The sequence below is a fragment of the Gobius niger genome (genome assembly GCF_951799975.1).
Source record: "Gobius niger genome assembly, chromosome: 12".
Lineage (NCBI taxonomy): Eukaryota > Metazoa > Chordata > Actinopteri > Gobiiformes > Gobiidae > Gobius > Gobius niger.
This window is the reverse complement of record NC_136863.1, coordinates 15,315,207-15,341,900: the sequence shown is the minus strand read 5'-3', so window position 1 is coordinate 15,341,900 and position 26,694 is coordinate 15,315,207. Positions and strand designations below refer to the sequence as shown.

The 26,694-nt window shown below is 42.7% G+C and overlaps 1 protein-coding gene across 1 annotated transcript; it reads right to left on the bottom strand.

Moving 5' to 3' along the window:
• Window positions 1-1,161: 1,161 nt before the first annotated feature.
• On the bottom strand, window positions 1,162-24,485 carry cecr2 (CECR2 histone acetyl-lysine reader). The gene is made up of 19 exons (XM_079568317.1): window positions 24,201-24,485; window positions 14,891-14,985; window positions 12,903-13,086; window positions 12,174-12,304; window positions 11,898-12,011; window positions 11,662-11,729; window positions 11,401-11,564; window positions 11,235-11,324; window positions 11,018-11,156; window positions 10,150-10,279; window positions 10,038-10,075; window positions 9,874-9,965; window positions 9,677-9,803; window positions 8,051-8,391; window positions 7,839-7,970; window positions 5,361-6,165; window positions 3,428-5,093; window positions 3,249-3,312; window positions 1,162-3,163 (listed from the first exon to the last, which is right to left on the bottom strand). Exons 1-18 carry the CDS (start codon window positions 24,318-24,320, stop codon window positions 3,267-3,269), a joined length of 4,482 nt encoding a protein of 1,493 aa, XP_079424443.1. The 5' UTR covers window positions 24,321-24,485; the 3' UTR covers window positions 1,162-3,163; window positions 3,249-3,266.
• Window positions 24,486-26,694: the final 2,209 nt, after the last annotated feature.

The window sequence follows — 26,694 nt, the reverse complement described above, 5'->3', positions numbered from 1 at the left end:
TTTAAATAAAATCGTTTTAACATAAGCTAAAGATTTCTGCCAGCTGGATAAGACACATATGGCCGGGTTTGAGTCGTCGGAAGAAGCAAATCCCGTGTCAGCTGCACAAGCGGACTCTGGTCCCGCCCCTGTGCTGTGATTGGTGGAGCTCAGAAGTAAACAAACGCTCGCGATCTCTTTATTTTGTATTCAATTCAAAGAGGAATCAGCAACAATGGCTGATAAGAAACCTTTTCAGATGGCCTATAATGTAGCCAACAAGGAGAAATGTTTGAGGAAGAAGAAAACACATCATAAGTGTAACCACGGGGCTAGGCTAGGGGTTCCCCATTTAAACAAACCCAATGCCCGAGGTAAGTCTGGTAACGAAAGGAACCAAAGCAGGAGGTAGTAAAAATATAAATTTCTTTTATTTTACATTGTAGTTCAATTTTATTAAAGCTGCTTAAAACATAACCCTCCCATAACCAAAAACCAAACACTTAAAACATAGCTAAAGTAAATGGGGAATTTAAACCAAATAGAAAATATTCACAAAAACAAACTAAATGTTAATAAACCAACTCAAACAAAAGAAAAATAGGAAACAAACGCAAACAAATCCCCCATAAACCAGCTAAGGTGCTGTAGTGCTTTGAGTTACAGGATTATTTGTCGGTAAAATTCGTTTGTTTGGCAAATTCGGAGCTTAAATTGAGCAGCGTGGACATAGCTGAAATACATAGAAAAACATCAGTTCACTGTCAAATAGCTGAACCTAGGCTGTATGACGGACACGTTTACCTTAGGCCGACAGAAGGAGCACAAGGAGCAGCATCAGCCCAGCAAACACCACAAAAACCCCTAACCAAACAGTTCAAACTATACCAGTGCACAAACAAATAGCTTTAAAATAACACAAGTTGGAAACGTTACTCACGAGAAAGGCGCCCACACGCCAGCGTACCAGCCCCGACACTAGGAACTCAAGCGCGCACCTTTTTGTAATCGCGCAATCAGTAGTGCGGCCGGAGAGTGACGGTGCGTTCATGGGCAGGTCGGAACTTTGAAACTCGTACCGGTAAACCAATATTTAACCACCCGTTGTTACATAAGTTAGACACACTTTTCAGAAAATATTTATTAAAAAAAAAAAAGAAAAGAAAAAAAAAAATCACCAGTCAGATATGAACTTAATTACTTGAAATCTAGGCTACAGGTATTGTTGCCATACCAATCAAATGTAAGACGCAGAAAACCGTCCAGAATGACAGCACATAAAAAACAAGTTCAAAATGTAAAACAAAAACAAAACAAAAAAGAAAATCTTAAAAAGAATAAATATGATTCACATTTTCTCACATCTACATGTTTCCCCTAGTGCAGAAAAGACAGCAGAAAACCAGAGCTGGATGGACCCATGTGTCATGTGATGCCAATTACGCACAAAACATACAAACTACAGCAGACAGTGCTACCACCTCAGCTCAACTTTGTTTGTACATCGCTCAAAAAGCTGCTGATAATGTGACCTGAACTAGCCAAGTAATTACAGATAATTCCTAAATTAACATAGTCTCTAGTATGTCCTTCAAAGCATCTGTTTACACTGTATATGTACATGTTCTAATAATGACAGCATAATCTGGCACAAGGCAGACAATTGGTAAAAGTGACCACAAGAATGTTAATTATGTGCTAATAAAACATCTCTACTATTATAAGTTACATTAAATAGCAACTTGTATAACTCCGTGACACTGGCCAATCAACAGAATACATTTACCCAGCTAAATAATTTAAGAAAATGGTGCTACAATCCTATTCATGTCATAAATGTCAATGCAGTAAGAGTCTGGCTAAACGGTAGAGAAGTGGCTATTCACTGGCTCATTGAGGTAGACTTGTTATAATTACAGAACTGCACAAGTGGGCTTCGCATGTGCTTCATAGCCATGATGGGGAAAGGGAAGGCAAAACGTGTCCAAGAAGACAAGCCCAGATTACAGAGAAAGCCATCACTGTCACTAAATTAGGGCCAGTTTTGAACTGAGAAAGTAGTAATGTGAAGTGCATCTTGAGATTGATTTAATAAACTTCACAAGAGGTTTTCATTACCCATGTTAAATCATTTAGTGATAGTACTTACTGTAATCAGACATTAAACTTGAATAGCGATTAAGAAATATACCCGTATAGAAATTGTGCACCCTGAGCAGAAGTTCAATAAAAGTTGGAAAAGGAAGCACTGACATTTAGAGGTCAAGATCAAAACAAGCATGTGAATGAAATTCATTTCACTGTTCAAAATGTCACCACATTTGTGCATATGTCAGCAAGCAAGGCTCATTACAGAAATCCCCTTTTGGGTGAATAAGAAAACGCTCTACAGTAGAGAGAGAGAAAAAAAAACTTTGGGACTGTGTAAGAACGAAATACATGTTTTGTTTTTGTAATGGCTTCCATCATGTCAAAAATAAGGTCACACAAAGAATAAAAAAGGTATTCTCCTGAACAGTAGATTTTTTTTATATAATTTATCAAGGCCACTTGTTTCCAGTACGTCCAAACTAGTAAATAGTTCATCATTATCTGGCTTGGTGGATAGTGTGTCATTCTTGACTCAGCAGGTAGAGATGATGCAAACAGGTTCTCTTGAGGGCACGTGTCTGATTCATATTTGTATCTACTATGTTGCACTTTCCTTTTCTGCTAAACATTCATTCATACATACATTCATTTATTTATTACGTAAAACAAGGCGTTTACAAGGGGGCCTTCAAGTCGGCTGGATTTGTCAAATAGTACCTCCTTTTTCAACCTGAGATAAGTGTGGACTAAAGTAGTATTATAAACAGTGTTGCTGTCTTCATTAAAGCACTCCAAAGTTCTCAAAATCCTACAGAAAAGGACAAACCAAAAGATGCCATTCATTTGGCATGGTGTTTTCACGATATCAAGCATTGAGAAAGACATGTCCAGTGTTGTTTAAGGCAGGGTTCTGTGGCACAACAGCCTAGTAGTTACAAATAGCAATATTCCTGGAAAATGCAACACCTGAGGAAGTCAGCGAGTATATCCACAGAAATCAAAAGTCATGGCTCAAAATCACATTTTTATCCATTCATGGCAATGTCCAGTGTCAGAGATTCTCTATAGAAGATCGCAATAGTCTTTAACAAATCTGTCAAAACAAGATTGAACAAGTTTTAAAACAGTTACAATTACATAAAAAAAACTGTTTTAAAATGTATAAAATTACAACTTACTCAGCCTCAATGGCTGTTTTAAGCGTGTTTACTGATAGAGCCACCAGGCAAGGTCATCTGTTGGCTGCAAAACAAGAGCATACAAAGATACACTTTTAGCTCTCCCTTTTATCAAAGTGGCTTATATGATCCCTCTACAATAAAATGGTAATAAAAATGCAAGCAATAAAACCTGTTACCTGGGTGGCATAAAGTGTTGTGGTGGCAGGCCTCTCTGGATCATCATGCCCTGGTAGTGCGCCCCCGGCTGTTGGGGTGCGTACATGCGGTTCTGCCCCGGAGAGTAGGGGAGCTGCTGCGGCCGCTGCAGAGCCTCCATCAGGTGTGGGTGAGGTCTTTGAGAATAGCGTCCTTGATCTGGGTGTGGCTGGCTGGGATAAGGTACTCTATTTCCCATCCCTCGAACCTGTGACATCATGTGATGTGGAGGGGCCCCGTTGTGCTGTAACGCTGAGTGCATGGAATGAGGGTTGTACATGAATCCGGGCCCCTTGTGTGCTGCAGATGGGTGATGTGGAGGAAGTGGAGGAGCACAATGAGAAGCTGCATTGTGGCTGTCCAGATCCAGGATTTCTTTTGGGCTTTCAGGCCCGTCAGATTTCTCATCCGAGTGTGTCGGCTCAGCTACACTGCCTCTGCTGCCATTTGCTCTGGATCGCTCCTCTAGCCCTTCACCAACAGGGCATGGGGACATTAAGCCAGCTCCAGAAGAGCCTTCAGAGCCCATTGGAGACATACTACTTTCCTTGGCCTGAATACTGCCTTTGGCACTGGCTCCGGGAAGGTAAGCATTAGTAACCATTTGTTGGTGAGGCAGGTAGGGTGGATGATGCCAGTCCTCTGAAGGATAGCCACCTCTGCCATTGGCCTGACTCTGTGCAGGGTAATTGTACTGCGGACCATATGCAGTGGGGTGTGGGTGTGGTTGCCCTGAAGCCATGTGATAGGGGTAAGTGGTGTTCTGCTGTGTGTAGCTGGTGTGGAGGGGGTTGTAAGGCTGACTCTGGTAAGGCGGTTGAGGACGATTTGTTGGGTTAAATGGAGGGTTGCCCATGTTATATTGACCCATGGTTCCATTCATGTGGCCTTGAGAATGAGAGGTTATTGGCATATGTGGACTAAATGATGGACCCCTAGGAACACAGTTAGCTCCCATGGATTGCACCTGATGGCTGTTGGGGCTAAAGGCCTGGTGCTTATGATGACCATTTACAGGGGACGATTTCACATCTTGCTCTGTGTCTGGTCTAGTGCTGTGCTCAGTAATCCTCTGTGTTACTTGCCCTGCTGTGCCTGGCTGGGACGAGGGTGTGGCACTCCTGGGCAGGAGGCTGTTCTGTGACAATGGCCTTTGAGGGGAACTGTGAGGGAAGGGATGAGGCTGTGGACTCAGATGTGGCTGTAGGTGCTGCTGCTGTTTTACAAAAAGGTGCTGGTGTTCTTGGTGATTGAGTGCAATATCAAAGTTATTGTCTTGTGTTTGGTATGTGGGGTTGGGGGGTGAAGAAGTCTGTGGTAGAACGGCTGGACTTGAGACTTTCTGTGGAGGAGTATGGAGTAAGTGTTGATGGGACTTGGCAATTTGATTTTGGGAGTTTAAGGGAGTTGGATTCTTTTTAATGCCCCCCTGTCCTTCTTCATCCCCTTCAAGTTTTTGTCTCCCAGATAAACCAAGTCCTGGTCCTGTCACATTATCACATCCATGTCTGGGACTGCGCATTTCATCAGAATGACTAGTTTGCTTTATGTTAGTGACTGAGAGTTTTTCTCGGTGCTCCATAACAGCGTCCTTCTGTGCTTTATCAAAACAACTACTGGGGGCCACTTTCCTCTCCAACATTGAACCTAGAATGAATATACAGCATGTTAAGAATTCTTTTGAGCAAAATAATTGTATATAATATGTAGATATACAGTACATCAGCTACTTACTAAAACTCTACAAAAAGGTGTTGTGTCTAATTGTTACAAGACAATGTGGATAAAATCTATTTAGGCAAAGAATTACAAAGATTCAGCATGCAAATAATACTATCAGTCAAAACGTTAGTCATGGCCACATACAGGACATTTCCTGTACTAAAACATACATGTGTGTGCGTAAAGGCGTACCTTTGGGCTGTGTGTCTGTCTGCTGAGATGGCTGTCTGTCTGGCCCATTGTCTGAAGCAGGATGTGGCAGCTGAAGCTCCTGACCAGGGGGAAGTGTTTGAGAGGGCTGGGCTGGGCTGCTGCTAACTGCTTCTGGGGGCCTAGACTGCCCAGAGTGTCCCATATGTGGATGAGAGACAGCAGAGGGGGGTCCAGAGGAGGCTGACAGCTGCTGTAATGCCAGCATTTCTGGGCTTTCCAGCATCGAGGCCATGCCGCTTCTGCCTGACAACTCTGGACGGGGCCCAGGAAGACGGGAGGGCATGTGTCCTGGGATGCTGCCTGTAGCAGACATTTGAAACTGGGCATTGGGAGGAGGGTGGGGGTATCCAGCAGCTTCTGGCCAGGGTTTGTGTCCCACTGGAGGGGGCATTCCGCCATAGCTGAAATTGCATTGGTTCATTGTACTGGAGTCCTGTATACGCATCCCAGCAGGTGTTTCCTGTCCACGCTGGGTCATGCTATTCCACAGGTGAGGCGGGCCCATGACAGGAGGCCTCATCCCGGGATAGTTGTGCTGTGGTGGCCCCTCCTGCCCAGGGTATCGGTTTGCCAGGGGGGGCATGATGTGGCTCTCGGGATGGTTGTGGGACGGGTACATGCTGGCTTCAGGAGGAGGACAAGGCTGAAGAGCCGAAGGACGTGGACCAAGAGAAGGACCGTGAGTGGGGCCCATGTAGGGATGATGGTGTCCTGGCTGCACAGGGTTAGGATTAGGGCCCGTTGGATATCTGGCACCCATGTGATGCCCGTCAGCCATACGCTGCTAATAATTAAAACAAAACAAAGAAAAAAATCCGTATTACATTTAAAAACAAATAAATAATTTGAATTTCGTATTGAGACAACATTTCAATACATGATGTAACCTGGAATGAGCAAAAATATAAAGATAACACAACAGGCCGACAGATATCTCGGCCGGCTTTTGCTTATAATTTCGGAACCGAAAGAGATAGAGACTCACCCTTTTTGTTTTGGAATCTGCTGATTTATGTCTTTCAAATGAGCTCCCACGGAAGTACAAGACATGAATGCCCTGAATAAATCAGCCCTCTGCCCCTAATAAAGCAGCCCCTACTGTCACAGTCATATTTTACAGATTATTATGATGGCCAAAACATTTAAGATAAATATCAGCATCGGCCTTAGAAACCCATATCAGTTAAATCAGTTAAATCAGTGTTTTTCAACCTTTTTTGAACCATGGAACATTGTTCTCATTGAAAAAATCACGAGGCACACCACCAGCAGAAAATAATAATAATAATAATAATAATGCATTGGTTTTATATAGCGCTTTTCTGGACACTCAAAGACGCTTTACATTGCACTATTCATTCACTCCATACTCGGTGGTGGTAAGCTACTATTGTAGCCAAAGCTGCCCTGGGGTAGACTGATGGAAGTGAGGCAACCAGTCTGCGCCATCGGCCCTTCCGACCACCACCAACCACTCACTCACGCATTACATTCGCTAGGCTTCCTGGTGTTACCAAACGGTCTCCCATCCAAGTACCGACCAGGCCCTTCCCTGCTTAGCTTCCAAGGTCTGACGGGATTGGGCATCGCACAGGCGGTATGTTCTCATCAAAGTGTCTTGACTAGGAACGCCGTATAGTCTCGCTAGCCACAATGCCTCAATGCATCACTAATTCTCTTGTCTCAAAGAAATTAACTACCTGATATGGAAGAGTATGGTTACTCTGCCGATCACTAGACAGCATAGACACTCGAAAACGGTACATTATTTGTGGATAACAGTGCACTTGTTTAAAAAAAAAAAAACAACTAGGTGAAAATGGATAATTTTCCAAGGCACACCAGACAATATCTCACGGCACACTAGTGTGCCACGGCACAGTGGTTGAAAAACACTGCTCTAGATAACATCATCGGCTACACTGAATTTCATCAAAAGCTTCAAACTAAAATGCATCTTAAGCCCTATGATGGACACTTCAGAACACTAGGTGGCACTATGCAATTGTACTGTCAATGCCAATGACTGAAGATTTGGCCCTGCTTTGCCGCCATACAAATGACATTTCAAAAGTGAAGAAAATCGTTCTGTTGGAGAAACAGGTGGGAAATTTGTACCGATAATCTCTGCATGTTACTTACAAGAAAAAAAACTCTGCAAGATACTTGGACCCCTAGTATTATTATTTACTTTTCCTTTATAACTATAATCTTTAGCTAATTACCTGAACCCATTACAAGTTATTCTTTTTTTTTTTTCAGCCTAGTTTTGTCCCAGAATGCTCAAAACCTATTTTTAGAACCTTCAGTTTGGAAGATGAGGCCAAAGATCACAAGCGTAGTAACTTTATCTGTACAAAAAAGACAATTGGCCTCGATATAAATTCCTTTATTCACTTTAATCATCAATATATAAATAAGCTTAGTCAACTTTACTTAAACCATAACAGTACGTACCTGCATGTTGAAGCTGTGAGGTAGCCGGTTCATGTTGGGGTCACCATTTCTTGGGATGTGCTGTGGATAGTTGAAGTTGGGGTTCATATGCATTCTTTGGCCATACATGTGTGGACCGTGAGGCCTGTGAAGCTGTTGATGGAACAAAACATTCAGTAAAACGTTTCCCATATTTAATTTAACAAAGGATGTGGTAGGAGCATAAGACATACCTGTTGCCCTGGGTGGTACATGCCGCTCATGTTGCCCCGATGGATGTGCTGCTGATTGGGAGGAAGGCTGAAGGGGGCTGCATTGGTCCATGGCGGTCGTGTTGATTTAACACTGTGCTCATCCATCGCCATGTTACGTTTTCGTTGTGCTTGCTCCGTAGCCTTAATTAGACTCTCTGGACCTGCACTTCTATTTCCACGACTGCGTTTTTTGTCCTTTCGCTCTTTTTCATCTTTATGAATTTGAAATTCTTCATCTGTGTCTCCGTCTTCTAATGGGAAATGTTTAGTCAAAGCCCGGTTAAAGCACCTCTCTAGGGATTCTGCCATGACAGTGTACTCTGGAGAAAACAACAAAACAACATTGCCATTAGCCACTTATTATATACTTTCATCCATTTTACTAAAACGGATACAAAACAGTTTGTCACTTGTCACTGTGTAAAACATTTTATCAGTAGGATTTCCAGAAAAAAATAGAAAACGAGTAGTCATCGCACCCTTTCACAAGATTATGGGCTTATCACAAGGATGTACCTATGGACACGTGTTGGCAGACTATTCTGACTATTCTCAGAGGGCTAATGTATCCAAAGCCTCCAAACCTTCCAACACAGGGGTCTCCAACTGGTGGGCCATGGTCCAGATCCAGACCTCCAGGAGTTTTAATCCAAACCCAAAAGTATTTTCATTCTCTCAAGGAACAGGCCAAAGTTTTTCCATACTGAGATGTTCTGCGCAGTAAAGTGAAGATATTACTGCACGGACGTCGACGTGCTCCTAACGTATTATTACGCCTTACAATATAGTACCCCCTTTTTATCCGCTTAGAAGTCGACATGTTTAATTTTGTGTAACTGGGCTTGGATCGTGTAACTACTCATGTAACCGTATTTAAATAGGGGAAACGTGGAAGAGGCAAGGCATGTTTATTTATACCACGCATTTCGTACACAAGGCATCTCAATGCGCCTGAGAGCTTAGTCGCTTCTAACTTCACCCCCGTTTGGCCCCATAGAGGAGAGGAGAGGCTAAATACACAAAGACCAGATAGGTACGCATCAACTCATCTAAGCTCAGGTGAGAACATATCTCAGAATTGAAAAATGGTGGCCTGTTCCTTTAAAGAATTAAATAAACAAAATGATTGATTCATTGATCAACTCTGCTAGGAAAATAAACAGCCTGTGCTCTTAACTTAAGAGCAATGGTTACAAAGGTAAAATGTGTGGACTTCGAGCAGATTTAGTTGGGGACCACTGCTCCAACATGTCTTGTCCCACCCTGGGCCTCAAAACCTCTCCTTCCCTGACCAATGAGAGACTGTTCATATGGATAGATGGCTGTAGACAGCAGGCTTAGTGGCTGGAATGTTTCTCTGGCACTAAGGGCTGGGATCCCTGTGAGAAGCAGAGCACGGCTCAATCACTCTCCATTAATCACTGTCAAAGTGCCGCTGGCCCTGGCCCCCACACCACTCACTCACACCCCTGCCGTTTCCTCACAAATACCCAGATTTACAAGTTCTCACAAACCTGTCGTTTGGATTGATAATATGTCTTGTTGACAAAATTCTGATAGGGTTATACAGTATATACATTTGTTAATGCAGGTGTTTCCATTTACCACTGTCTTCTCCGTTGTATTCAATGCAATTTTCAAACATGAGCTTCACATCTGCAACAAAGTCTTCTTTGCCAACATACTCTCCATCACCAAGCTTCTTTTCAATTGTAGAGAGATCCATGGGTGTCTAAAGTTACAATGCAGATACAGAACATTAGACTTTATGTCTAACAGGATTGTCATCTATCGTTTAATACCTCAATTATCTCGTGGTAATTGGGGGCATAAGATTCATCCACGGGTTCCAGAAATGGCCAGGAATCTTTATGGGCCTTTAGTGCAGCAAGAACTAAAAAAAAAGAACACGTAAATACAACTCCTGCTTTATACTGAGCAATAAATTAAATATGAAATGATTTACCTTTGTATAATGCAGTGTAGTCATCATCAATATCATAGCTGCTATAAAGGAGAAACATAGGGCATGTTATACTCTGGCATACCTTTGTTCAGTCTGGTGTAATGTAACTTACATTTCTTTATTCTTGCGTTTCCTCTGCACAGGAGAAGAAGGATCTAAGTTTAAGAGCTCAGGCGGCAAGTCCTTTCCTTCGGAGAGTAACCAGGCGCGCTCTTCTCGCATCTTCCTTCTGTTTGCACGCTCTACAACGAAAGAGGAAAAGGTTGCATACAGGAAATCAGTGCACACTCTTATGAGATATGGCAGAAAACTAAGTTGCAAGAAGCCCATGATTCAGTTTACTAGCGTGTTGTCAGAATGTCAATTAAGGCCAGACCATCCTTTAGAGACAGAATCAACTAACAAACTAGAAAGGGAACGATTCATCAGGCATCTTTCCTTAGGATCACATGGATCAAAAAAGCAGAGCCGAGTGGGAAGGGTGCATATGTATTGCTTTATCTTTGGACATAAAAGGCCGAGGCCTGCCAGCTCCCTGCCGGGTGGATTAAAGATGTTTGAGGACGGACTCCACATATGCAATCCACACAGTGAGCCGCCCCAGGTCCTGCTGTTCATCTATAATACATTAATGAGGCTCCTCCACTGAAGCACAATCAGCAGTTCATTAACCCCTGACAGATGACATCAGAGGGGGAGAGAAAAGGCAAAGTGATTCTGTGATTAAAGGCCTCTACATTCTCTTTCACAGTCTTGGTGTACTGCTCATAAATCACTGGATCCACTGATGCTACAGCCCTACAGATTCTCCAGCCGTTATGGGTCACACCAAAGCAATGGAAAAGCCTTTGGTCACTGCCTTTCACAAGTCATCGCTTGTCAAAGGCAGTGATATGTGAAGAAATGTGACCTGGGCATGCACTGAAAATATACTTTTCATAGTGATGTTGACCAAACAATTAAAGTGTGATTATACTCACCCTCCACTGCTTTGATTTTCTCGAACTTCTCTCGTTGGAGTTCCTCTTGAAGAAGTCTTTCCTCTTCTCGCCTCTGTTCTGCCAGCAGGACCTGTCTGTCAAAATCGTCATCTTTCCTCTCATCGTCAGCCAAATGATCCTGTGTACGCAGAAAATAGTCAGCATTGTGAAAAACCGAATGAATGGTCGTTTCAAAAATTTACTGGTTGGTACACACCTCCTCCTCTTGTTTCATGTGCTTTTGAGAGAACTTTTCAGACATTAGAACTGGGTTGGGGTTAAGTTGCTTCTGTTTCTGTTCTCGCTCCTAAAAAAACATGTGTTACAGTAACTACCATTGAGCTGGTGCGGGGACAATAAAGTATACAAACAAACCAACGAACCTTGTGCTCAATCATGTTGCTGATCTCAGGGAGGAAGTTCTGCGTGATGATGCGGTACAGGTGGCGGTCTCGTGAGCTGCTCTTGTCCTTCATGCTTTCTGCCAGACTGAGCCACTGCCCCTCCGTCTCACACACAAGAGACCAGGCACCCCGCGCACTCTCTGCTGATTAGAGGAATTAATTGATACAGACCCTTTTCATTATTATGTTACTGCTGCAGCGGATTTTTGACATTATCCATTATCTCAGTAACGCACTTACTATTGTATTCAAATCTAACGGGGGAATCCAGTGGCCCGTGGTCATTTTTCCCGTCACTTTCAGAATCACTTCAGGAGAAAACAATAAATAGTAAAAACAAAAACAAAAGTGCAAAAGATGTATAATCTGTAGATCCATTTCATTTAGCATTAATGCACTGGCAATTATGAAATCAGCTATGACACAAAGCACTACTTAGAAATAAACTTGAAGCTTCAATAAAATAGTTCTTAAACCTTTGCTGAAAGCCGTCGAATAGTCTCTTCTTTGATGGCCGTCCTCTCCTCTTTTTTTCCGATGATGTAGAGGCTGACGACGTGGATGAAGATGATATAGATGCAGGACTATCACTGTGCCAAAAAAAAAGTGCCATTTAACTGAAGGAACTACTGGGGAAAAAAAGACTACAGCCTTTAACGTATTAAATTAAATTGCTAATTAAGGGCAGACAAAAGTGTCAAAACACAAATGACCACATACACACAAGTTAAAAAGGTGAGACTTTAAATTACCTTCCCCTCTCGGACTTTCTCTTAAGAAGAGGCTCTTCTTTGTACATTCGAGTGCCATAAAAATACCAGTAGAGGGCTCCATCTCCATCCTGCCCCAGTGGTTCTACCCTCAGACTGTCAGCGTCCAGTCCCTTAATGACAGTGAGCACACATAGTAGTCATCATCTGTGCACAAGCTTCAGCTACTACTACTACTAAATGTTTGATTTGGCTTCCAAGTGAACACAGCAAATAAAGGCCAAAATGGCATAGTCATGGTTCTTCTGTAAAACACTAACTCCATTAGTAAAACCTTGAACATACCATTTTACTTAAAAGGTGCACTATGCAACTTTTTATGTGGGAAAAAAAAAAAGTTGATATTTGTGCGTAGTTGACCTTGTAGTGACCCTGTGGCTGAAGAAAACCTACAAAACCGTTGATCCTGGAGCGTCTTAGAGACCACTGTGATGGAAAGTAAAGGTGCCATGCTGACCCCTCATACAACCGCTGGACCACTACAAGATCAAATACGCACAAATATCAACTTTTTCTCTCCATAACAAGGATAATTTTTTTTTTTATTGCAAATGGTAGAAGAGGTATCCCATAAAATTTTAAATTGCTAGTTGTGACTGACTAACCATTTCTCTGGTTGACAGCAGGGTATAGTTATTGTGCACCTGATGAGATGCATCTTTCATGGTCGGCACACATGCAAATATGTGACAGCTCCATATGTGCTTGTACCTTCAGCAGGTCAAAAACATCAGCTGCATCCAGTCTGTAATCGCAGAGGCGGTGCAGCAGTTCCACCTGAGTGCGAGCGGGGAGATCCTCAAAGGGACTGTCTCTGAGTGGGTTGGGCTTTCCTTCTTCTAGCTCCCACCTGTAGCTTATGATGTCATTCAGGTAACTGCTATATCCGTGGCACCTGAGAAGGACAAAAGAGAGACTCTGCTTCACACTGTTGTACAAACTCATGCTGTGCTTTATATAGGGAGTACGTCTTTGGGTCAGGTCAAGCTGACTGAAGGACAGCTTCATCCTCCAGGCTGTCAGGAAGTGGTCTCTTCCTTCCCTGCCCTCCCTGCCTCTTCTTCCACCTGCATTCACTAAATGTGGTCCACTCCAGCCCCTTGAAGACACTGAACTCAGACACCCTCCCCACCTGCGTGTACATGTACATCGTATACTCTTTACATCAAGAGTATGAGTAATTCATAATTTCAGCTCTCTGCATGAGGTGGAATAAACAACAAAGCTGACTTGGATCTCTGAGACGATGGCGATAACATGTTGGGTCATCACACTGTGAGTATCAACAATTACAAACTACAATGGTGTTGCTAAAAATGGAGCTTGAAAAGAGTAGAAGAGTATCTGAGTCACAACCAAGAAGAGAAACAAAATGTTGGTTCCGGTTCAGGCCTCACTGATTAATCTGTACCTTTCAGTTCCAACCCAGCTGAACAGAACAAGGGCTTGGGGCAAGGGTGAGCATCTATGCAACCGTACAAAAAGGAGGGACAGAAAAAATGGCTTATCTTGAAAGAGCAGTGAGCACTTTTCACACAGACAGCTGCAGGCTCCCCTCCTCTGCTCCTTTCTGTGCCTGTGTTCCTCAACTGCGGCCCTCCCTTTTGGGCCCGCTCCGGCAGAGCGTTAACGCGTGTGGATGAAAAGGGCAGGTCTGTGAAAGGCCAGTGCTGAGCAGCCACCCCCAGGATGCCAGCGCCTGTCCAGTCCAATAAAGCAGCTTGTGCTTCTGTTAGCTACAGCAAGTCGAGTGGGACACGTGGATCCTCCTCCCTGACTCTGCCACTGCTCTACTCTTACAGGGCCACGGTGTCCTGAGCGTGGTTTATGTGAACAAAGAAAACTCTCTCTATGTGCAATTCTTAGATCATTATCGTGGAAAGACGGTAAGCGGGGCACAAACACTCATGATGATGTCAACCAGTACTCATCATGTCGGTGATGGCGTTTTGACTAAGAGAGCCACTGGGCTTCTGACTCACTCTTCCCATTCAAATAAGGTGGCAAATTATGGCTCCGACCAGGGTAGATACAGTCACTAGAGAATGATAACATGTTTTCTTGTTAGACTAAACTTAAATACGTATAACTATCATTTCCTTTTTTCTGACGCAGGGGTGTCAAAGTCGTTTTAGGTCATGGGCCGAAATTCAGCCCCCACGGCAGGTTGCGGGCCGCCCATATTGTAAAGGACTGTGGCGTAATAAATAACAACAGCATGCACATATTGCGCTTTATCAGCCCGTGTCACACGTTTCTCAAAGTGCTACATAAAGGCATTACTCATTCACTCCACAATCGATAGCTGTAAGTTACTATTGTAGCCACAGCCGCCCTGGTGCAGACAGACCATTTACCACATGGCTATAACATGCTGTTTATATCCTGATCTCACTGTTATTATGTCAGTGCCCTCTGCTGGACACTGTAGAATTCTTTCTTTTTTTTTTTTTATTTAAGCTGCCTAGTGGCAGGAGTGAGCATTCTGGCTATTTCTTTAAAAAATCATAACTCCACACAGGAATGGGCTAGAGACGTCCTTTAACGGATTGATTATAGAGCATTGTAAGCCCGTAGATGAATTTGGAAGATATGAACGACTTACCAATTTGGTAAGCCACCACTTTTAAATCACAGAACTACCTAAAACTATTCTCTCTAAAATAAAGTACACAATTACAGTTTTGTCTTTTTCTTACGTGATATCTCGCCGCTGGTAACATCCCTGCAGTAGACAAGCGATGAGATCTCCAAGGAAGTCCAGATCCTGCTCAGAGAGGGCCTTCTCCAGCTCCTGAACAACACACAAGAGAGATGCCACTTTATAATCCAGCTCAGTAACAGACTGGCTGTGCTTAATCGTGTTGGAGTAAAGATAAGCAGTGATTTTGGCTGGAGAAGAAGTTCAGCCACGACCTCCTGAGTAGTACTCAGTTACATACCATTTTGAAGTTATTCTTAGGAGTAGTTTTACCATATTGTACTTTACTTCTGCGTGAGACTATATTAGATTGAAGTATCTGTACTCTTACTTGATTAAAACACAAAGTTACCCTTTCCACAGTGAGAAAATCTTTAAGTGACAAAAGCCATAAAATAGATGTAGTTTGTGTTGTCTTAAAAATATATATATTTTAGTATATTTTTCTAGCATTTCTTTTGGAAATACTGGGATTTTACATAATTTTATGTCACTATATTTATGTCACTACAGAATCATATCAGACTTTCACACTCAAACCGTTACACAGTAAGGGAGAGCAGGGTGGGTTGGGTCATATTAGACACTTCTTAGCTTTACTGCCATGACAAGGGCAGGGTTGGTTGGGTCACTAGTCTGAAGGACAACATTTATCTATTTGATAGAATTTCACTTTCTATTGGGTAAATGTTAGATAATGAAACATGATACAGGTACTTCAAACAGAAAACATAATTTTTTTTCAAACAAAACCATAGTGTTCCATGGTCGCCTACGTCACATGATATGGCACGGTGAGAAGAGGTGTTCGTCACCACTGAACTTGATTCCTGCAGATGAGGGGTATCTAGTATGAGAACAAAAGTCTCTGGATTTAGAAGTTCTAATAAGGTCTTCCTTCTCTGTGTTTGCAAACAAAACAGAAGATCCACAATAACTTCACCGGAACATGTTTACCAGGTGTCAAGGATGAGAGGCTTGGGTCATCATCAATGTCTTCAGTGTGACCCAATGCTCCGCAGACGGCTATGTTCAATTTTTTTCACCTCCAGCCAAAAGACACATGACATTTAGTCAAATACTACCATACCTACTTGGTCTTTAGATTAATACTATTCATCAGTTAGTCTGTTTATTGCTCTGGTTTACTCACCTATGAGCACACCCTATGACCAACCCTCCCAATGACCCAACCCACCCCGCTCTCCCCTACTCATAGTACTCAAGAGCTCTACTCTTACTTGAATAAATGCATATTTTAGCTACTAATATTGTGTTCCTGACTTTGGCGTTTCTAGTGGAGGCACCCAGAGCCAGGGGGTTCCATTTACATCTGCCCTCTGTTTCTTCTGCTCATGACCAACAAAGACTAAAACATGTCTCCAAGACATTTAATCTAGATGATATAAAACGACAAAAACAAAGTATTTTAGACGTTTTTGTTTTATTCAAATTCAATTCATTCGCATAAAGCAGAATAACTTCCTGGCATTTTTCAATTCACATCAACCTGCCTCAGCGTTGCCCTAGCTCTACAACACACTCATCTCAACCTTATCTGATTCCTCTTCAACCCACAAGCTCTTGGGGTCATTAGAGTCATCAAGCTAGCAGCAGTGTTCGAGCGTGAGGGGGGGGGGGGACAGACCAGGGCCTGGAAAGTTGAAAAACAGGATGAGAAGGATGTTTCGTGCATGTGGTTGGAAAGGAGCGCGTGCTGAAAACAGTTCATGCTGCGGCGCGTGTAGGAGAGCAAGTTTGGCAAGTGCTGATACAAATCAGCCGCATGACTCAAAGGAAGTCTTGGTTTGTTGTGTTTAATCAGTCCGCTGCCATTACCGAGTTGGCACAAACTAGTCACTCATATGTGGCAGGAATAGGATTTGAGAATGCAATTAATTATCCAGCGGCAAATTACATAAACTCAACGTGATTAAGGTAATGATGATGCAAATGCTGAAGTAGCCATCAAATGAACTTAGACAATTTTTCAGTGCTTAATTGCAAATTCTGTACCGATGAATAATCACAAGTAAAGCAATTGCTAAAGCATGGAGGTGAACAAACTAGAGCAGAGTTTGTTTCAACAAAGGTTCACGTTGTGTTAAACATGGTAGGATCCCACTTGGCCTCATCTCCTGGTCACCTATCAGCGGCTTGTGTGTGACAAACGCTCACTGTACTTTGATCAGTGTAGGGCTGCCGCAGGCTGAGGCCAGCAGAAAGCGGAAAGACCTGTCGAGAACAGCTCCACACAGGAGAAATGAGAAAGCCTCATCCTCTAGGGCAGAGCAGATTGACAGCACGCTGGTAAACCTTATGCCCACAGCATCTCAAGACGGCAAAATGAATCAAAAGTGCTTCGTGTGCTTTTCTACAGCCAGCCATTCAGACGTCAATTCCAGAGGGCAGGGGGATCACAACCAATGTCGGGGGAGTGTTATTCAATGTAGAAAAGTGTACCAAAGCTTCACAAATGCTCTGAAGGAAAACAAGGCACAGAGTAGAACTTTGGCTGCTTTCATTAATGATCAATGGGCCAAACTGATAAGGATAGAAGATAAGTGATAAGCTTCGGAGTACAGCGTATAAATCAGAATAGGCTGTCATTCACCAGAGAACATTACTGTGGAGTGTTTCTTACAAGTGGGTGAGTCAGTGCTTAGTCAAAAGGTCTGTCATGGTCACAGCCTGTGTGTGTTTTGTCAGCCTTTCACCCAGCACTTTAAGTGGGCCGGTCCGCTCCAGTACTCAGCACCGGTACTCCTGAAAAGGCCTCTAAGAGTTCCTGCACTGAGCGGCAAGATCGTGGTTACCGAATCCTGGTGCCCCCCGAGCACGTCTGCGTTAAATGAATCCTACTCCACTACTATGCTGCCCCGTCTGCCGCTTGTCAGAACATTTCTCGGGCCAGAGCCTTTCACAACCACTCACAACTTCTCCCCACTGAGACTTCATCCCCCATAAACTGCACATAAAATAAAAGAAACGTGCATTGCGTGCTCAAGCGGTCATCAGTATAAGCGGAGAAACTGAAGCTGAGGATGGCGGCGTGGGCACAGCAGGAGAAGCTGGTTCAGACTTGAGTTGGACAGTCTACATTTTTATTTGTGAGGTCTTCATCAAGGATTTTATGTTAAATCCCATATTCATATCTACTCTCACTGCTTTCTCCAGGAATGTACAAGAAGCAAAAGAACTAAGAGTGTGTTAATGTTATGTTCTGATATTTACAAGGATAAAAGGAGATGAACTTGTGTGTCACATTCTTACAGATGTTGATGGACAAAATATTTCTTGTTCTCAGACTCCAAAATGTCCAGCTTGCATTAACTATACATATAATAGTAAATGTAAAGCTAAATCGCAATCAAACAGACATCTTAAAGACATCAATTAAAAAAACAGCAAAGAGCAGCATGAGTCTATTGTGGCCACAACAGCTGTATTTGAAGATAAAAGCTCCATGTGTCATTTACAGTGTGCAGTGAAGGCAGCCCATTGACACAAGAAAGAGCCGTCAGTTGTGTGTTCAAGGTTGTGGCATATCCAGTCAGCGCACAGTTTCCTCTGGGCAGAGACACTTCCCACTCTCCTGGTGCTAACAGCTCCTCCGGGCTCCATCTCGGCAGCAGTTGGAGTATGTGTGAGGCACTTTGACGGGGGAGGGGACGCCTGCTGTTTGTTGTGTAAAAGGCTCTTCTTTCTTTATTTCTCACTCCCCGCCCCCACTTTCATCTCACACATGGTTCCTCCTGGAGCTGTCATCTGACAACAGCCTCTGCTCCCACACGGAACCACATGACAAGCCACAGGAAGACGCTTGCACCCTTGTCAAATCACCACAGACAGAAGTCAACATCTCTGACTAAATGTCTACTCTTTGGTCTGCAGACAGAAGACTGCAGTCTCACGCCTGCCCTAAAACAAGCCGACACAGATCACCAGTTAAAGCCTACAGGCGTGGACACCATTTGCTCAACAAACTATGACAACAGGAAGACTGGCAGCTTGGGTCTCATGGCTACTGAGACGAGGGCTGGGTACTTAAGTACTGTATGTAGCACTTGTTTTGTACTCAAAGAAGGTTTTACATTGCATTATTCATTCACTCCACACTTAATGGCGGTAAACTAACGTTGTAGCCACAAATGCCCTGGGGTAGACTGATGGAAGCAAGGCTTAAGTGTCAATCTGACTTTACCTTTGACCACCACCAACCACACAACCACACACACACTTTGGCAGGGTGGGTTGCCCAAGGACACCTGCACCCCGGCTACAGCAGTTTAAGGGCGACCGGAGACAGTACTAAAAAAAAGATTGAGCTGTAATCTTTTTGTTTTTATAATTTATCTGACAAATGTATTCTAAAAACAAATGCCTGGTTTTGCTCAAGGCGTCTTCTGCTGTCTGATTATAGTTTGTTGTTATGCAAAGCCCTGAAAAACCAAACGCCTAGTCCAGGTTGGGTGACGGTGGTGCAACAGTTGGTAACAGCAACTCTCATGTCTCCAGTCCACTATGGTTTTTAATAAGGTTCAAGAACATAAACAAGACAGACTTCTTACTGTAAATAACCTCAGCTCTGCTCACTTCAGTGCCACGTAACACAAACAGAAAAAAATATCTAATTTATTCCACCAAGGTTCGAACTTCAAAAACACTTTTACTACCAAAGTTATGTTGATTAAACCTGCATGCCAAATCCAATATGTCGTGTTCATGTTACATGTAACACAACCTACAGTTGATGTGTTATGATGTCACATATAAAAGGTGTTGAAGCTCCCCAAGCCACAATATGCATAGCAGGAGCCAGGACCATCTTCAACATCATCATTAACATCGTCATTATCAACAATAACAAGAAAAACTTTGGTCTCTTTTGTTCTATCCACATGGATGTACCGTTCTAAAGTTATGAAAACACAATTCATGTAAAATCCTTTACGTGAGGTCTAAACCAGTTAACCTGGCTTACTTCAAATCTCCACACTATGATTCTTACATCTTGTTGCAAGATGTATGTAGATGACTTACTTTTTGAAACAGTCTATTTGCAGTTGAAGTTTTCATTGTTTAGCTTCAGAGTACGGGACCTCCAGTCTGGAGACAGTGAGAGGGAACCATGGGGAGCATCAACAATGGAGCAGCCTACAAGAAAGTGCCCCTGGGCCTCCCCGTGAAGTGCACTCGCTCCTCATGTAAAACCATCTGATGCCACGGCTGCTCCTACCTGTCAATCACTAAAGGGGGAGGGGCCACACTTAATGGCAAAGCACCTTTCAACCCTTCAGTGCCAGGAGGAAAAGGAATTGAAAAAACAAGCAAAGATGTCTTGATCTTGCAGCTTTAGCTGGTTGGAAAGAAGGTGTCAGAGAGGTTGTTGTGTTGGCTGCAGTAGGAAACTCCGGATGTGTTTGCAGGTAGGACATGAGTGAAGGAAAATCTAAGAGGCAAGAGCTGAATGAGCTGGATCAAAATGCTTTGGAAACAGGAAGTCAAGGTGATGGCATCGTCCTGCAGCAGAGAGGTGGATTAATGAGAGCCACTGGTCATTTTGTCATGGGCACATTATGCAAACAACGTCCTTTTTGTAAAGTTTACACAGAAAATATACTTTTTATTAAAGCAATGCAAAAAGAAAAGCAAAAAAAAAATGCAACAAAAGTCACTTTACATCACAACACTTGGGTTGGTTAGATGGTGGAAATATTTAAGTGACAATAGGCAAAGAGTTTGGCAATTAAGTAAGGGGTGAGAAATAATGTCAACAGCGTTACAATGTGAAATGCCCTTCATTTAAATTATGTCAAGAGGTCAGAGCAGAGTGACTGAAGCCTGATTATTGTTTCTCTTTAAAGTAGATAAACAGACTTCTGATTGTAACCATCACATACTTTTTGTAATTATTGAACCAATTGCGTAGAGTTGATTACATTACTGTGAAACTAAAACTAAAATATAGTGCCAAACACAGGCTAAAGAAATTGTTAGGCAGGGACTGTGCTTCATAATATTATTAGAGCCTTGGAATTGTAGCTAAGGCACACGTTTTAATTAACACTAAGAAACAGAGAAACACAGTAAGAAGAAACAAGTTACACTCCTCACTCGTAATCCAAGCGCTTTGTAGACAAGAGAAACAGGGACATGCTCTGAGGCAGGTTGCCCTCTTATTTAGCTGATCTAATAGGGCTAAATCCTTTGACAAGCACACTGGGTGCCTGACAAAAAGGGAGTGCAGAAGCACCCAGCATCAGGCGGGGCAAAGAACAACTGCCATCTGGGCTTTAGTCATGGTGATGCCAGGGACCGCTGCTGAGGGACCAGAGCGGGGGGTGAGAGGTGCTACCCATGAGCCGATGAGGATCACGCTGTTGTCTGCTGCTGCGAGCATCTCACTCAGGGCTCTGGTCCATTTATGCACGTGCATTGCTAAAAACCTTAAAAGTACGGTATGAAGCATGCATGTTTATTGCAGAGGAGGCTAAGCCTGTCAGATGTATAGGTTCTATAAGCTCTGACACTTGCTTGTTTCAAGGGAAAACGTAATCAGAAGGGCTGTCATTAGAGAGTCAATATAAGTTTATTCATTTATTGTATATTTTGACCCACTGTGTGAGTCGCACCGAGGGAAAAACACTCAAACTAGGCTCTGCTGGGCGAATTCTGTGGGACCTTAGTGACTTTCTGTGCTGCTCTAACTTAGTGCGGATGCAGTTGTGTAGCTATAGGTTTAATAATGGCTTACACTTGTATTGTACTTGACAAGCCTGTGTTACCAAGTTTCTCAAAGCACTACAATGTAGTCTTTTTTCATTCATACATAAGCTACTATTGTAGCCACAGCTGCCCCTTGAAGCAAGGCTTCCAGTCTGTGCCATCAGCCCCTCCAACGACCATCATCCAACCACTCACTCACTACATTCATTTTTAAGGGGAAACCAGAGCACCCAGAGGAAACCTACACAAACACGGGGAGAACATACAAACTCTACAAAGAAAGGCCCCATACGGGTGTCACCACTATTACTGCACTCCGAGCAGGGGCTGAGCTAAAAAGGGGGCCTGGGGTGGCACTGCCTCCCATCATGATCAATCTAAGATGCATGATTTACACTCTTCAGACTGCAAAGCAATCTGTACAGTCACAACAACACCAACAGAGATCGACCAATATGGGTTTTTCTGATGCCGATTTTGGGGGATTTTGATTGGCCGATTGTCGATAATCCTGTGACTGATGCTTCTAAAAGGTAAAAATGTGTCAGCATTGAACTGACAGGGGCTGCTTAATTAAGGACATGAGGCTGATTTAGCCAAAAATTTAGCAGAAGTCTCTCTTATGGTTCCAAAATCTTGGAGGTGAGTCTCCAACATAATAAATATACTGTGTTACTTAAGCCCTATTGCAGCAGATTTTGAGTATTTTATCCACAACTTTAAGCAAAATCCAGAATAGTCTACTCCCAGCATCAGTCTGAAAGTCCACCTATTGAGCACAAATGCTAGACAATAAAAGCCAGGCCTTACAGAAATCTTTCGACACCTCCCACTGTCATGACCACTGACAGTCACTTCCTACCCTCTTCCTTCTCTACCCAATTCTTGAGTAATTTAACCACTACATACAGTCCTGTATGATAGCAGCAGAGAAGCAACCTTCATCATGCCAACAATAACCCATACACAGCAAAGAGTGTATTTTTCTATTCACTCACTTCATGCCTCTCTATGTTTGGTGGCGTGCTCTTCTCTGTACCAGTACATTTTGTTTCGATCGAATTCAGGCGCATCAGTATTTGTCAATATTGTATTAAGAGGAAAAAGGAACTAAGAGTCATCTGCGGTCTCAAGAGAGAAGAGCATGAAAAAAAGTTGTGTTGACCCCACACTGTCGTTTTACACGCAATAAGCAAGAAACCTACTCAAATATGGGGAAGACAGAGTAGATTAATAAGAGAAGTCGGTCAGGTTCTGTTTAACTTCATGATGCAGGGTGGTAACGCAGGTTTACACAGTAAGATATCCCCGAGGTCTTGCTTTAATGCAATGAAGACGTTTAAGTTGAAACAAATTCATTCATCAACTAGACACAGCCGAGCCTGTCGAATGGTAAAACTGGCTTAACTTTCTCAGAGAGGTGGGTGCTACTACAGGAGCCCCCCATCTGTCTTGCACGTCGCACAACAACAAAGCGATGGCTGCGAGTGTGTGTGACCCGAGGGGGTGGGGATTCAGTGACGGAGACTGTTGATACGTGGTGTTGTGCTGACTACACCAATTGTGCCTGTCTGTTTTGATTAATTGAATAATGTACAAACTTAGGACGTTGCTCTGGCAGAGAAAGAATAGTTCCAGAGTAGGTAGAGTTCTCCTACATATCACCTAGACAAAAAAATTAAGAAGTTAAGGCTATATATTTTATAGTCCCCCCCACCCCACCCTCCGCTGGAAGTAAAATAAACGATATTGTCAGTGTTTTAAGTAGGTGTAGATTATAAATGATCCAATCAAATAACAAAACGGTGTTTCTTTTTCAGTAAATAGGGATTGGACGAGCAAACAATACCCCAACAGCATCTGCGTCCCCAGGCCAGATGGCTTACACCGCAAGACAATAACTACCACCACCTCACGCCATGAACTTAACTTTATTTGACTGTAACGCTACGCCACAACAAGCTACAGCGACGTGTGGGAGGAAAAAGGGTAAATCAAATTAAAAAACAAACAAACACTAGAGCAAGATCTGACGGAGAAACGAAGACGTAGATTTAAGCTAAGGTTAAATCAACTTTGACGAGCAGTTTTGAAACTCCCACAGCTAACAAACACTAGTCAGTCCTTCGGCAAGCGGCTGTTTCTCCGATGAAAACAAACGGAGTAGCGAGCACATGGTTTTACGTCTCGCTACGTTTTGATAAACAACCAGAGCTCATCGTGTTTGAAGCGACGTCGTGTTTCCAAGACGCTTTTTTTCTTCTTTTTTTTTTTAATGGCACTTTTATCCATCAATGAAACTATTCACATTGAAGTGTTTGTAACCCGACGAGAGAATAAATAATGCTCTTATCTAACAGCGCTTAACAAGGTGGCTAGTTACCTAACAGGATTGCCGTAACGAGACATTTTATAAAAGACGGGAAGTTAAAGGCAACGCCGCTAAGCTACTCGTACAACAACGCACCGGGGTAAAAACAAAAGTGGATTACAGGGGAAAAAAGCTGACACAAACAACTTTTCATTTCGGTTGCTTGTACCACTGCAGTGTGCACATTTGAAAACCGCTTGTCATTTACCTCGATTTCAAAGTCCGGGAGGTTGAAGGCTGTCCTGAAGAGTGAGCAGAAGTGGGCTATGGCGGGGACTTCCCACCAAGACTGGATCTCCTCCACAGAAATTGTACATCCCTGTGACATTTTCGGACCGAAGAAATGCCCCGGCGTTTATTTTTCACATCAGAAAGTAGTTCCGTTAGCGTGTGTCTCCGTGTATTCAACATTAATCAGGTTTAACGACGCGACAAAAGTTCCTTCTTCCGTCCTCTGTGCGTGGTTGCCATTGCGACCCGTGTAGCGCTACAATCTGTTTCGATCAGTCTCACCGGGGGCCGAGCAGATGGGAAGGGCTGTACCATTACGGGGCAACCGGGGGGGTGACGCTCTCTTATTAGAAGTTTGCTTTCCCGATTTAGCACGTTTTCAACCATATGCTACGATACGCGCGATTAATAAACCACACATACCATTACTAAACTACAGTTGTTCGCATATATCCTTCTGCATTACAAAGATACATGTAAACAAGCTCATAATAACCCCCGATTCATCAGAGCAATTACAGTTTAAAGGGAATACTGTATTTATGTTTTTGCTAAAAAGCTACTTTAAAGAGTCCACAAATGCTTCTGTAAATAAATGGTAAGACCTTAAAAAAAAAGAAGAAGAAAGATTCGGCCGATCCCTCCCTGCTTCAAACCCATTTAAGATTTAAGCAATAGAATTTGTCTCACCCATTTCAAACACACGAGCGCCCCCTGGGTGAAAGTGGTGCATAGAAATCTACAAAATAGCATTCAACAGGTGCATTCAACACACATGAGCCATCAGTAATAGACATAGGTGTGTCTCAAAGTAGGCCACTAGAGGGAATGACTGCCTACGTGAGTTCATAAAATAAGCCCACGACGTGTTCTACGCCGGTTATTTGAAAGTGAATTTAATATAGACTGCGGCATGTTTTTTGCCAAAAGGTGGCGCAAGAAGACTAGCGAATGGGCACTGACCACTGATGCATGGGCAAACCACGACCTTTTGAATCAACATAGATTAATTCAAAATGAGTGAGTGCTATTACGAGTAGAAACGTTCCAAATACTTTTTTTTGTATAATAAAAAAAAAAATCTAAATCATCACTGTGGTACAATACAGAATGTCCATTGTTTAACAAGCAAGGATTCAAACTACCAGCCTTAAAATTATACTTTCATACACCTTTCCAGCAGTATGTTCCATTAAATTGTGACAAAATTAACTAAATACTGAAACACTACTAATAATAATGCCATGGTTTAATATAGCCTAGAGCTTTTCTGGACACTCAAAGATGCTCTACTTTGCATTATTCATTCACTCCATACTCAATGGTGGTAAGGTACTACTGAAGCCACAGCTGCCCTGGTGTAGACTGACAGACTGTGCCATCAGCGCCTCTGACCACCACCAACCACTCACTCACTCACACACACACTACATTCACCCCAGGCTTCCTGGTGTTCCCAAATGGTCTCCCATCCAAGTACTAACCAGGCCCTACCCTGATCTAATAAATAACAAAAATGGGTCACAAAAACGGAACGTTTGAACAATTTTTAGTGATCCTATGTTTCAAGTTGTGAGCAATCTAATGAAGATGGAAGACCATATATTGCAATAACATCAGCGGTAGAGTAGTCAACATAGTAGTAGTAACCCAAACAATTACTCAAGTAAGAGTAAAAAGTACTTGGGAAAATGTTACTTGAGTACTGAGTAACTGTTTGAGCAAAAACGTCTGATTTATTCTCAATGATGCCCTAAATTGTGTGAAACAAGAAATAAAATACTGTGGAAATCGAGATATTTCCAAAGAAAATTCCAAGAAAATGGCATGAAAATACAGAAAAACTGAATCATTCTACTGAATTATGTCTATTATTTAAGAAACAATAATTTTCAATAAAGTAAGAGTACAGATACTTACTCAAGTAGAAGTAAAAGGTACTGTATGAAAAAACTACCCTAAGAAGTACAATTTCAAAAAGTTCATGTACTTGAGTAAATGTTATTGAGTACTCCTCACCTCTGGATAGCAATAGTCTAACAACAATAATATTAATACAAGTGGAAATCACAAGGTCCTGAGGTCACTATGGCTGCAAAGAAATCTATGCATTAATCAGTGTTTGAGCAGAGGTCAGTGAGAGGTTAACACATACTTAGAATGCTCAGATAGATTTTCACTCCTAAAAATCAAAAGAGTTTGTACACATGAGTGCTTCAGCTTGTGGGATAGCTATTATGTAATCATGAAAAGGGGACTCATTGGGGAATTCTGCAATGATTTTGAGTGTGGCGTGAAAATATTTTCGGAAATACACACGACTGCAATGGTATGTGATGGTGTGTGTTCCATGTGATTTGGCAGCACCAGCACAGGCATAAGTTTGTGTCGAGTTGAGTTAGTGCAGAGCGTTGCTGCTAGGACTGTGTCACACTGGGAATCACCACGAGAGGGAGGGATTTAGGCACCAG